The sequence below is a fragment of the Lampris incognitus genome, chromosome 13 (genome assembly GCF_029633865.1).
Source record: "Lampris incognitus isolate fLamInc1 chromosome 13, fLamInc1.hap2, whole genome shotgun sequence".
Classification (NCBI taxonomy): domain Eukaryota; kingdom Metazoa; phylum Chordata; class Actinopteri; order Lampriformes; family Lampridae; genus Lampris; species Lampris incognitus.
Window position 1 is genome coordinate 48,384,092 of NC_079223.1, and position 13,577 is coordinate 48,397,668.

The following is a 13,577-nucleotide window of genomic DNA, read 5'->3' on the forward strand; positions in this document are numbered from 1 at the left end:
ACAGCCATTTCCATCCTTTTCGCAAAATCCACCACCATCTGTCCTTCCACATTTCTCTCCTTGACTCCATACCTCCTTATCACCTCTGTTCCCTTCACCAACATGGCCGTTGAAGTCCGCTCCACTCACCACTCTCTCCTCCTTGGGTACCCTCTCCACCACATCAAATGTAAAGATGCACTATATTTAATTTTTTCCGATACTAATTTCCATGGTTATTTCGGCTGTTAGCGATACTGATAACTTTTTGTTTTTTTGATTCATTACAATCCCACCACGTGTCTTAGTTGCCACCAGTGGAGTTTAACTATCTTCATCATCATCATCATTATAACTGTGATGTTTGATGCCTACCGATTTACCTGTACGGAGTTAATACTAAACACTACCGTTTCCAAATCTCTGCATAGCAGATGAACACAAACGACATTAAATGGAGAAAACATGCTGCACTTATTTTGGCAGAACATTTTAAACAACAACTTGAACATTTTCTCTTAAATCCTTAAAGCTTCACTGTGAAATGTGACTACCAGACTGTTGCCAAGTAAAAACCATTGATTCAAAAAGGGCCTATGTTTTTTGTGTAGCGCAACCCATCTTTCATCAACGCCGGTCATCGCCATCGACACAGGATTAATGCATCACACCCATCAGTGCAAAAGATCCGGTTTAATTCTGACATCTGTCCCCAATTGTACCCGGCCAATTACCCCCCTCCTCCGAGCCGTCCCGGTCTCTGCTCCACCCCCTCTGCTGATCCGGGGAGGGCTGCAGACTACCACATGCCTCCTCCCATACATGTGGAGTCACCAGCCGCATCTTTTCACCTGACAGCGAGGCGTTTCACCAGGGGGGCGTAGCGCGTGGGAGGATCACGCTATTCCCCCCAGTCCCCCCTCCCCCGAACAGGCACCCTGACCGACCAGAGGAGGCGCTAGTGCAGCGACCAGGACACATACCCACATCCGGCTTCCCACCCGCCGATACGGTCAATTACATCTGTAGGGACGCCCGACCAAGCCGGAGGTAACGCAGGGATTCGAACCACCGATCCCCATGTTGGTAGGCAACGGAATAGACCGCATTACTAGGTAATGCTCATACCAACATGCTGACCGATATATTTTGCACCCCTGCAAAAAAGGCAACAGAGCTGGACATCACTGCAACTGGCCAATGATCCACCACAATGGCCGCCTCACAACAGAAGATCGGTCAAAGTCACTTGTGATCCACACCATGAGGCCCACCCACTTTCTAATTTTCTCACACAAACAAAGCCAACCATCTCCGTGGATGAGAGGAGGTGCACTCAGACATCCCAAATCCCCTCAACACACCCATTCAACCAGACCGGGGAACGCTGCCCCTGCAGAGACTGAAGCCAAATGAAGAAGCAATCGCAAAGCAATCCCTTTCAGCGTCACGCCAACACGAAGGGTAATCACAGGGCTTTTAAGAACAGGCCACAACCACCAACCTGTCGAGCTGGCTTTCCGTCAAGCTCCGAAAGTGAGGGAGGGGAGGAGAATGGAGGATGACGGCTCCGTCACAAAGACGGCAAGAGGAGGCAAGCGGCACGTGCTCCTACCCAGGTGCGCCTGCCGACGGCATCCCGGTGGGACGGAGAAGGGAGACGGTCGGCTGTCCTTATTAAGACTTAATAATTCAGGGCAGCGGGAGGAGAAGCAGGCGAGGGGAAGAGAAGCAACGCTCAGCTCCTTTCATCCGGAGAACAGCTTTGTGATCTCCTACCCTCCCTCCTTCATAATGAAAGCGCTCCCTCGCATCACCAAACCAAAGGAGCACATGGATGCGAGTGTGGGGAGGTTTGTGGGGGTGAATGTGACGACACGTTTCCGGCTTAAAGCTGGGAATCAACCTGTGCTGGCAACGCCTGCACACTGGCACGACACCGTTTTTCACGCTGTGCAAGGAATTAAGAGTGTGGCATAATTGTTTATCTTTTGAATGATAACTCTACGGGCCTCCGGGTGGCGTGGCAGTCTACTCCGTTGCCTGCCAACAGGGGGGATCGCCGGTTTGAATCCCCGCGTTACCTCCGGCCTGGTCGGGCGTCCCTACAGACACAATTGGCCGCTACGTCCCCATGAAGGTGCGACTCGCGGCGGAGGAATTAATAGACCACAGCTTGCTTAACCCATACTCCATGATTCAAGATGGCGGCACGGCTCCGACGGCAACATTTTGGTTTCACGGGCAGCGGACAGCCCACCGTCTCATTCGGAAGAACTGGAAAGATTTCTACCGAGGTCAACACCGAACGAGGAAGACAACAAAAAAGGCGAAGGTTCAACTCCGCCCCGTCACCTGTCTGCCGTGTCGCCGCTGGTCGTGTCGGTTAGGTAGGCCTGGATCCGCCTCTCCAGCCAGGCCTCGACGGTCTCTCCATCCACACACTCACCACCTCCACCCAGCAGGTTTGTGATGAGGGGACTCAGCAGCACGGCCTTGAAGTCCCCCTCGAACAAGACCTGCAGCAGTGGGCCGGCCCCTGTAAGACAGAACACATCAGACATGACAAACCTCCGTAGGGCCCAGAACCGGCGGGTACCTCCCCCCCGATCTCATGTTACAACGCCGTCTTCATGACGACTCACAGCAAATATCACAACACTATTAAGAGATTCGCTACTGTGATTATTTTTTTGGTGGGGGATTTTTTCCCCCCTTTTTCTCCCCCACGACATGCTTTCCCCTGCACTTGATATGTACAGCTTGAAACTTTTCACCCGCCTGCCGGCAGGTACAGGTGAGAGCATGTGCTTGACGTGTATCCATGGTAACTCTGGCAGGCGTCTGGTGTGACCGCTGCAGTAGAAACGGGAAGTCAGTGGACTACAGAATGGATTGTACTTGGCCAGTAACCCCACCCTTCCGAGCCGTCCCGATCTCTGCTCCACCCCCCTCTGCCGATCCGGGGAGGGCTGCAGACTACCACATGTCTCCTCCCATACATGTGGAGTCACCAGCCGCTTCTTTTCACCTGACAGTGAGGAGTTTCACCAGGGGGACGTAGCACGTGGGAGGATCACGCTATTCCCCCCAGTTCCCCCTCCCCCCCACACAGGCATCCCAACCAACCAGAGGAGGCGCTAGTGCAGCGACCAGGACACACACCCACATCCGGCTTCCCACCAGCAGACACGGCCAATTGTGTCTGTAGGGACGCCCGACCAAGCCGGAGGCAACACGGGGATTCGAACCGGCGGTCCCCGTGTTGGTAGGCAACAGAATAGACCGCCACACTACCCAGACACCCCCTACTACTATCATTTTAAAGGCAGTGGCCCCTGTTTCATACAGAAAAATATGTAACGTGTGAAAAGCTAAGCAAACTGTGACACAAAACAATTTTGTTTAGAGCCCCATGCAGCTCAACAGCATCACACATAACACGTGAATAACACGTGAATAATGTGAATAATAATGTGAATAATGTGAATAACGTGAATAATAACGTGAATAATAATGTGAATAACGTGAATAATAATGTAAATAATGTCAATAACACGTGAATAATGTCAATAACGTGAATAATGTGAATAATGTCAATAACGTGAATAATAATGTGAATAACGTGAATAATAACGTGAATAATGTGAATAACGTGAATAATGTGAATAATAATGTCAATAACGTGAATAATAATGTGAATAACGTGAATAATAACGTGAATAATGTGAATAACGTGAATAACAACGTGAATAGTGTGAGTAACGTGAATAATAATGTGAATAGTGTGAGTAACGTGAATAATAATGTGAATAACATGAATAACAATGTAAATAATGTCAATAACACGTGAAATGTCAATAACGTGAATAATGTGAATAATAATGTGAAGTGAGTAACGTGAATAATAATGTGAATAACGTGAATAATAACGTGAATAATGTGAATAACGTGAATAATAACGTGAATAATGTGAATAACGTGAATAACGTGAATAGTGTAACATGATTAATAATGTGAATAACGTGAATAATAATGTGAATAGTGTGAGTAACGTGAATAATAATGTGACTAATGTGAATGTGAATAACATGTGAATAATAATGTGAATAACATGTGAATAATAATGTGAATAACATGTGAATAATAATGTGAATAACGTGAATAATAATGTGAATAACATGTGAATAATAATATGAATAATGTGAATAACATTTGAATAATAATGTGAATAACGTGAATAATAATGTGAATAACGTGAATAATAACGTGAATGTGTATAACATGTGAATAATAATGTGAATAATAATGTGAATAAGGTGAATAACGTGAATAATAACGTGAATAGTGTGAGTAACATGAATAATAATGTGACTAATGTGAATAATGTGAATAACATGTGAATAATAATGTGAATAACGCGAATAATAACGTGAATGTGTATAACATGTGAATAACATGTGAACAACAATGTGCTTCCCTGAGGAAAAACTCCAGCAATCCTAAATCAAACATTCACACATGTAGAAATCATCCCATCACACCTCTCCCCAGCATCCCTTCACCGTGCTTCAACATCACCATTAAAGGGAAACGCTGCGATGGTTAACTGCACTGCTGGGTGGCACGTATCAAAACCGTTACCATGGTAATCACAGGGCAACGTTAAATGACATGATATAGGATATATCGCCATGTCTGCTTCCGTATAAAAACCCCAGCATGTTTAAGAATGCAGCCGAGGTTGCTGCCGTCGAGCTGTTTGGTCATGCTGTTTGGCTCTGCAGGTAATCCTGCAGGGTACCACACTCTCAGCATCACTCGGACAAAACGATGTGGTGTCACAACACGGAGACATCCGAGGTTCCCCCCACCACGACACCCTCCGTAGGTGATTAACGATGACGGTGGATTATTGCCCGGCCCTTGTTTACTGCCCTTCGCCGCAGCCGCCGCAGAGCGGAAGCCAGGCGGAGGAGGTTAGGGGGTGCACGCCGCCTCGCTGCGAGCGAGCAGGACCAGAGTCTGGCCCCCGAGCTCGCCTCACGCCGTTCATCTAAACCCGGTCTCATTAAGTCCATGCACATACCGAACCCTTCCCTGCAGATAAAGCATGGTGTGTGGAAGCTGCATCGTGCACGCACACACACACACACACACACACACACACACACACACACACACACACACACACACACAGAGATACACTGTGATGCGTGCTGGGGAGGATGGCGGCGAGGCTGTGAGGTGTGGATGTATTAAAAGGACACTGGGAGGGGGCGTCCGGGTAGTGTGGCGGTCTATTCTGTTGTCTACCGACAAGGGGCTCGCCAGTTCGATCCCCGTGTTGCCCCCGGCTTGGTCGGGTGTCCCTGTGGATACAGTTAGCCGTGTCTGCGGGTGGGAAGCCGGATGTGGGTGTGTGTCCCGGTCGCTGTACTAGCACCTCCTCTGGTCGGTCGGGGCGCCTGTTCGGGGGGGGGGGGGGGGGAGAGTGATCCTCCCCCTGGTGAAACTCCTCACTGTCAGGTGAAAAGAAGCGGCTGGCGACTCCACCTGTATGGGAGGAGGCATGTGGTAGTCTGCAGCCCTCCCCGGATCGGCAGAGGAGGTGGAGCAGAGACCGGGACGGCTCGGAAGAGCGGGGTAATTGGCCGGATACTATTGGGGAGAAAAGGGGGAGAAACCCCCCCCCCCCCAAAAAAGGACACTGGGAGGCGAGCAGGTAGTGGCGGTGCAGCCGGGAGAAACAGCGCTGCCTGTGTGCTACAGCTTCAACAGCTTCCCAACCTCCATCAGCTGTTCAGGATAGCGGGGGGGGGGGGGCGGGGGGGGCGACCGGTCTTATTAACTCTGATTGGACCGAGTTCCAGGTGGGAGGTGGGAGAGATGGAGGCAGGGAGGAGAGAGAACAGGAGAGGTGGTGAAACTGGAGGGTTTTACTGTTCTCACAAACAGGCAGTTAGACACACACACACACACACACACACACACACACACACACACACACACACACACACACACACACACACACACAACCTAAATGTCCACTTTGATGAAGAGGAAGGAAGAACTTCTTCATCTCAGTCCTGCAGCAGCACAGTCAGCCAGTCTGCAGAGCGGTCCGGACAGGCTGACCCGCCCCGAATACCAAACCAAGACCCAGACCCGTCCTGAACCCCACAACCTCTAGCAGTCACATCTTACTGTCATGATGCCGCATTAAGCGAATGTTTAACAACACCTAAATCTCACACACACACACACACACACACACACACACACAGCTGTGCAGCCGTTTCATTAAAGGAGGTGTCGGTATATTTCACCTCGCTGCAGATCTAATGAAACCCAGGGGCCGTTCTAACAGCCCGGACCCCCACCGAAGGAGGAGGGAGAGATGGAGGAGGGGCGGGTGGAGCGGAGCACAGAGACTTTAGCTTTATGAGGGGGAAAATGGACGCCTCAGGTATGGCCGCTGCTGTTAATAACATTTCAGCTATTCTTCAGCTCCGCCGTGGGACTCGGGGGAACGTGGCGGACTCAGATTAGTGAGTAGCTCATGAAGGCAGCTCAGCATGAGCAGCAGGCAAGGCACCACACACACAGTCTGCAGGGTGGTGCTGTGGGTGGAGCATCCCGATGGGTCACACAGTCTGCAGAGTGGTGCTGTGGGCGGAGCATCCCGATGGGTCACACAGTCTGCAGGGTGGTGCTGTGGGCGGAGCATCCCGATAGGTCACACAGTCTGCAGAGGGGTGCTGTGGGCGGAGCATCCCGATAGGTCACACAGTCTGCAGAGTGGTGCTGTGGGCGGAGCATCCCGATAGGTCACACAGTCTGCAGAGTGGTGCTGTGGGCGGAGCATCCCGATAGGTCACACAGTCTGCAGAGTGGTGCTGTGGGCGGAGCATCCCGATAGGTCACACAGTCTGCAGAGAGGTGCTGTGGGTGGAGCATCCCGATAGGTCACACAGTCTGCAGGGAGGTGCTGTGGGCGGAGCATCCCGATAGGTCACGCAGCAACCGTCGCTACTCCCACACAGCCACCTCCATTTGTTAAGCCTGCACATGCATGCTTTCAAATGAACCCCGTCCAGTGCAGGTATGTCCTTCTCTGCAGCACCACCCCTCACCAGGCTGACCCCATCACATGCAACACCACTCCTCACCAGGCTGACCTCATCACATGCAACACCACCCCTCACCAGGCTGACCGCATCACATGCAACACCGCCCCTCACCAGGCTGACCGCATCACATGCAACACCGCTCCTCACCAGGCTGACCCCATCACATGCAACACCACCCCTCACCAGGCTGACCTCCTCACATGCAACACCACCCCTCACCAGGCTGACCCCATCACATGCAACACCGCTCCTCACCAGGCTGACCCCATCACATGCAACACCGCCCCTCACCAGGCTGACCCCATCACATGCAACACCGCTCCTCACCAGGCTGACCTCATCACATGCAACACCACCCCTCACCAGGCTGACCCCATCACATGCAACACCGCCCCTCACCAGGCTGACCCCATCACATGCAACACCGCTCCTCACCAGGCTGACCCCATCACATGCAACACCACCCCTCACCAGGCTGACCCCATCACATGCAACACCGCTCCTCACCAGGCTGACCTCATCACATGCAACACCACCCCTCACCAGGCTGACCTCATCACATGCAACACCACCCCTCACCAGGCTGACCCCATCACATGCAACACCGCCCCTCACCAGGCTGACCCCATCACATGCAACACCACCCCTCACCAGGCTGACCGCATCATATGCAACACCGCTCCTCACCAGGCTGACCGCATCACATGCAACACCACCCCTCACCAGGCTGACCTCATCACATGCAACACCACCCCTCACCAGGATGACCCCATCACATGCAACACCGCTCCTCACCAGGCTGACCTTATCACTTGCTACACCACCCCTCACCAGGCTGACCCCATCACATGCAACACCACCCCTCACCAGGCTGACCTCATCACATGCAACACCGCTCCTCACCAGGCTGACCCCATCATATGCAACACCACCCCTCACCAGGCTGACCCCATCATATGCAACACCGCCCCTCACCAGGCTGACCCCATCACATGCAACACCACCCCTCACCAGGCTGACCCCATCACATGCAACACCGCTCCTCACCAGGCTGACCCCATCACTTGCAACAGCAGCTCAGGACCACCTGCTGCACCACTCCAGCAACACCTCCCACTGCATGAAGTCCAAGTCTTGCATCCAAGTGTTTGGTCTTTGACTAGGACATGTTCCTCGTGTGTCTGCAGAAGCTCACCTGATGTTGCCATCAGAGCTGTAGATCCTGGTTCTTGGGCTAAATGCCGAACTCCAGTCAATTTACCCATCCTAAGGTTGATCTTGTTGCCCGTGGACAGTCCGCTTATCCGATCCCTGGCCGGTTTATAAATGAGCTGCTGGTCATGTTCTTCAGACCTTTACGCAATGTTTAGCAGAAGCATTTTCGGGACTGTGTTGCAAAGTCACAAGCTTCAACACAGAACGACTTTGTCGACTGGTTCGTTTTAACAACTGCAAAGCACAAATCCAATCCAGCGTCTGACCAGCACCGACTTACATGGTTCTTACACAACTGACCGGCAAACTCTCATTCGCGACAAAAGACGCGCTTGTTTGGCGAAGTGTCTGTGTCGATGCATACCTGTGAGATTATCTATTGTCAAATATATATATATATACACACATGTATAGATACATATATGTATAGATACATACATATATATATATATGTATGTATATATAGATAGATATAGATATGTATAGATAGATAGATAGATAGATAGATAGATATAGATATAGATATGTATAGATAGATAGATAGATAGATAGATAGATAGATAGATAGATAGATAGATAGATAGATAGATAGATAGATATAGATATAGATATGTATAGATAGATAGATATAGATATAGATATGTATAGATAGATAGATAGATAGATATAGATATATATATGTATATATATATATATAGATATAGATATTTCACACGTTTTTTTTTCAGTGCTGCTGCAGAGAAATCCCACCTAGACCTGAGCGCCTAGCTGAACATCCCAGCACAAAAATAACCATTAAAGATATGAGGCACTCAGACACAACTCCAGAACCAACCAGAATGAGTAATAACGCAGCAAGCCTCCCCTGCTGGTTCTGCAGCCCCCCCCCCCCCGACACACACACACACACACACACACACACGTTATCAGCTGTGCACTTGTTTGTAAACTTGCAAATATCTGATGTCCAAAAATGCAGAGAGAAAGAAACCTGCAACTAGCTGACCTGTAGAAGCAGATCACTGATTTAGATGCAAGTGGAAAACTCAAGACATGTGTGCTGGCCCGCCCGGCGGTCTGTCCAGGGTGTCTCCCGCCAGGCGGTCTGTCCGGGGTGTCTCCCGCCCGGTCCCGCCAGGCGGTCTGTCCGGGGTGTCTCCCACCAGGCGGCCTGTCCGCGGTGTCTCCCGCCCGGCGGTCTGTCCGGGGTGTCTCCCGCCCGGCGGCCTGTCCGGGGTGTCTCCCGCCAGGCGGCCTGTCCGCGGTGTCTCCCGCCCGGCGGTCTGTCCGGGGTGTCTCCCGCCCGGCGGCCTGTCCGGGGTGTCTCCCGCCCGGCGGCCTGTCCGGGGTGTCTCCCGCCAGGCGGTCTGTCTGGGGTGTCTCCCGCCCGGCGGTCTGTCCGGGGTGTCTCCTGCCCGGTCCCGCCAGACGGTCTGTCCGGGGTGTCTCCCGCCCGGCGGTCTGTCCGGGGTGTCTCCCGCCAGGCGGTCTGTCCGAGGCGTCTCCCGCCCGGCGGTCTGTCCGGGGTGTCTCCCGCCCGGCGGTCTGTCCGGGGTGTCTCCCGCCGGGCGGTCTGTCCGGGGTGTCTCCCGCCCGGCGGTCTGTCCGGGGTGTCTCCCGCCAGGCGGTCTGTCCGGGGTGTCTCCCGCCCGGCGGTCTGTCCGGGGTGTCTCCCGCCAGGCGGTCTGTCCGGGGTGTCTCCTGCCCGGTCCCGCCAGGCAGTCTGTCCGGGGTGTCTCCCGCCAGGCGGTCTGTCTGGGGTGTCTCCCGCCAGGCGGTCTGTCCGAGGTGTCTCCCGCCAGGCGGTCTGTCTGGGGTGTCTCCCGCCAGGCGGTCTGTCTGGGGTGTCTCCCGCCCGGTCCCGCCAGGCGGTCTGTCTGGGGTGTCTCCCGCCAGGCGGTCTGTCCAGGGTGTCTCCTGCCCGGTCCCGCCAGGCGGTCTGTCCGGGGTGTCTCCCGCCCGGCGGCCCGTCCGGGGCGTCTCCCGCCCGGCCCGGCGCCTGCCGGGACCGGCTCCAGCACCCCCGTCACCCTGACAGCGGGGTGAGCGGATGGAGAACGGATGGAGGGATGTACATTTGTCGTTTCCACATGGTCATACAAAAGGCTGGGGGCTACTAAGTACAGGCTAGTAGTTCCTGTCCTCTAGCGGACCGCATACCCCGGGTCCCCTGGGGGATGAATAACGGGTTCTGGTTCTGGTTCTGATACCCACGTATGAAGCCTTGCAACAAGCTGCTGAGAGGAAAACGCAGCCAAGGCGAAAGTAACTGACCCTGCTCTTCGGCCACACCACACAACTATCGCTGATGTGTTAATGGCTTATCAATTAAGCGGACGCGAGACGGCCGAGCGGAAGGAGGCGCGCGCAGCAGAGCGGGTGACAGTCGAACTAAGGGTAACGCCGGAACGGGTAACGGGTTCGACAGCCGGTCTGGACTCCTCCGCAAGTTTCTAAGCGGCGAGCTACTGACCGTCTGTCCAGCCCGGACGCCCCGCCACTCGGAGAACCACACGGCGGCTCCGCGGAACGCACACAAAGCTGCTTTCACACGCAGCGTGGCCACACAACACAACACACGCGTGGCTGGACGTGGCGACACAACACACGCGCGTGGCGAAACAACACACGCAGCGTGGCCACACAACACAACACACGCGTGGCTGGACGTGGCGACACAACACACGCGCGTGGCGACACAACAAACGCGCGGCTGGACGTGGCGACACAACACACGCGCGTGGCGACACAACACACGCGCGGCTGGACGTGGCGACACAACACACGCGCGGCTGGACGTGGCGACACAACACACGCGTGGCCGGAGCCCCGAGTCAGAGTGACGTTGTTAGAATGATGACAAGCGGCCGTGAGCACCGCGTGCACCGGCTCACGAGCAGACGTGTCACCGGGTCCGTCGCTGATGCACCGCAGCGCGACCCGGACCGGCGCCGTCCGGCCCACGGCCCGTTTAAACCCGGACCGACGCTGGTCTACAACACCAATACAAAGCCTGCGTGGCGTGTCTCCACCCACCTGCCGAGCTGAAAACACCCTGCTTCCATGGCGTCTCCTCGCCGGGCGTTAAAACCCCCCGCAGGAGAGGGACCTCCACCTGCCGCAGCATCTCGTTCGTCTCAGAACCGAACAGGGTTCTGGGGAGTTCTCTTCTTCCGGTCGGGCTGCGCGTTCTTCACACGGCCGACGAGCGCTCGTGTCCCTGACGCGGCAGGTGTGCGGTATTTCAAACAGCGGCTGCGATGTTTATTTCAACCCATGTGCTGTGAGCGGCATCAGTGAGCAGCCATGACAGATGCGCGTTGCATTCTGGGAAAGCTACTCCGTACGGATCGCTCCGCGGGTGTTTAGGGACCGTCGTCATTTTCCGAGTTACGTACATCATTATTTCGGGTTCGGGGCGGTTTTCACTTTTGAAATTTTGCACAAATAAAAAAATAAATGCCTTTAAAATCGGGGTTTTCTTTTTCTTTTTCAAAAACTCTATTAAGTGGTCTGGAACAAATATCTTAGCATAGCTTTGTTCGTCCTACAACATAGGTTTGATATTATGATGCCGCCCCCCCCAAAAGGTGTAACATCAAAATGTGATGTGATGGTAATGACAAGTTTCTCTTTTTGGAGGAAAAAGTTGGCTGAGTCTTAGACTTGCTAACCTAACTTGTTACTGTAACCCGGTATTTTCTAGCCCGGTGCGGGATTCGATACGGAATGTACTGCACCACAAGGCGACGTCACTAACCGCTCCGCTAAAGAGCCACACCTGTTAGCTACGGGCTAACACGTGTGACACCCCGGAGGTGTCTTATTAGTAGTTTACATTACCTAGCATACGATGTACAATGAATATATGTGAATAAAGTGAAATTTCGGAACGGAAATACTGCAGCGAATTAGGGAGCAGCCCGAGAACCGCCACAGCCAGGACACGAACCCGTGACTCCCGCACCGCGGGCAACAACGTTAACCAGTCGACTAAAGCAGTGGTTCTCAACCTTTTTTGGGGTCCTGGACCCCCTGCGTATTTTTGATCTACCCTGAGGACCCCTCCACCTGATCTTGGGGGAGGGGGTTGCAATTTGATAGAAACAGTAGAAACTGCATTTTAAATTGCATTATAGCATTTATTCACTCTTTGGGGCAAAAATAAGAGCTTTCAGTTGTAACTTAGATATAGTTAACAAAACAGAATTCTTATGCAGTAACTTTCAGATATATGTAACAACACAGAATATGTATTCAGTAACTTTCAGATATATGTAACAAAACAGAATATGTATTCAGTAACTTTCAGATATATGTAACAAGACAGAATATGTATTCAGTAACTTTCAGATATATGTGTAACAAAACAGAATATGTATTCAGTAACTTTCAGATATATGTAACAAAACACAATATGTATTCAGTAACTTCCAGATATATGTAACAAAACAGAATATGTATTCAGTAACTTTCAGATATATGTAACAACACAGAATATGTATTCAGTAACTTTCAGATATATGTAACAAAACAGGATATGTATTCAGTAACTTTCAGATATATGTAACAAAACAGAATATGTATTCAGTAACTTTCAGATATATGTAACAAAACAGAATATGTATTCAGTAACTTTCAGATATATGTAACAAAACAGAATATGTATTCAGTAACTTTCAGATATATGTAACAAAACAGAATATGTATTCAGTAACTTTCAGATATATGTAACAAAACAGAATATGTATTCAGTAACTTTCAGATATATGTAACAACAGAAGTTTTATGCAGTAACTTTTAACAATGCAAACGGGAGCGAGATCTCTTATTAAAATACAATAAATTAAACTTGTGAAACAGACGTAATTAGAGAAAAAAGTCCTGTTACCCTTTATAGTTTAGGTAGATAAAGGTCTCAGTCACATTTGAGTAAAATAATCCTATTTCTATAAACGTCATAGGATCTTTTTTTTAAATATATTTCATTTTCACGGACCCCTTGCAATTACACCACGGACCACTAGGGGTCCGCGGACCCCCGGTTGAGAAACACTGGACTAAAGGGTCCGACCCGTTAGTCTACATATCCGTGCACGTTACAATACTCAATCAGCAACTTGTTTGGTAATGACGCCTAATGAACATACTCTTATAGCGGACTATATCGGCACAATTCACCATAATTGGTAGACACGGGCCCTTTAAGGAAGGGTTTCCGGGTTAAGGGAGCGGAGCGAGGACCAGGTT

At 51.5% G+C, this 13,577-nt stretch overlaps 1 protein-coding gene across 1 annotated transcript in view; it reads right to left on the reverse strand.

Annotated features, from left to right (window-relative positions):
- Nucleotides 1-11,613, reverse strand: part of ttc27 (tetratricopeptide repeat domain 27) — a 312,286-nt gene extending 300,673 nt beyond the window's left edge. Inside the window, exons 1-2 of the mRNA XM_056291937.1 lie at nucleotides 11,364-11,613; nucleotides 2,335-2,518 (exon numbers count right to left, since the gene is read on the reverse strand). Coding sequence (XP_056147912.1) covers nucleotides 2,335-2,518; nucleotides 11,364-11,454 — 275 coding nt within the window. The 5' untranslated portion in view covers nucleotides 11,455-11,613. The remainder of the gene's footprint in view (nucleotides 1-2,334; nucleotides 2,519-11,363) is intronic.
- Between the last annotated feature and the right edge of the window lie 1,964 nt (nucleotides 11,614-13,577).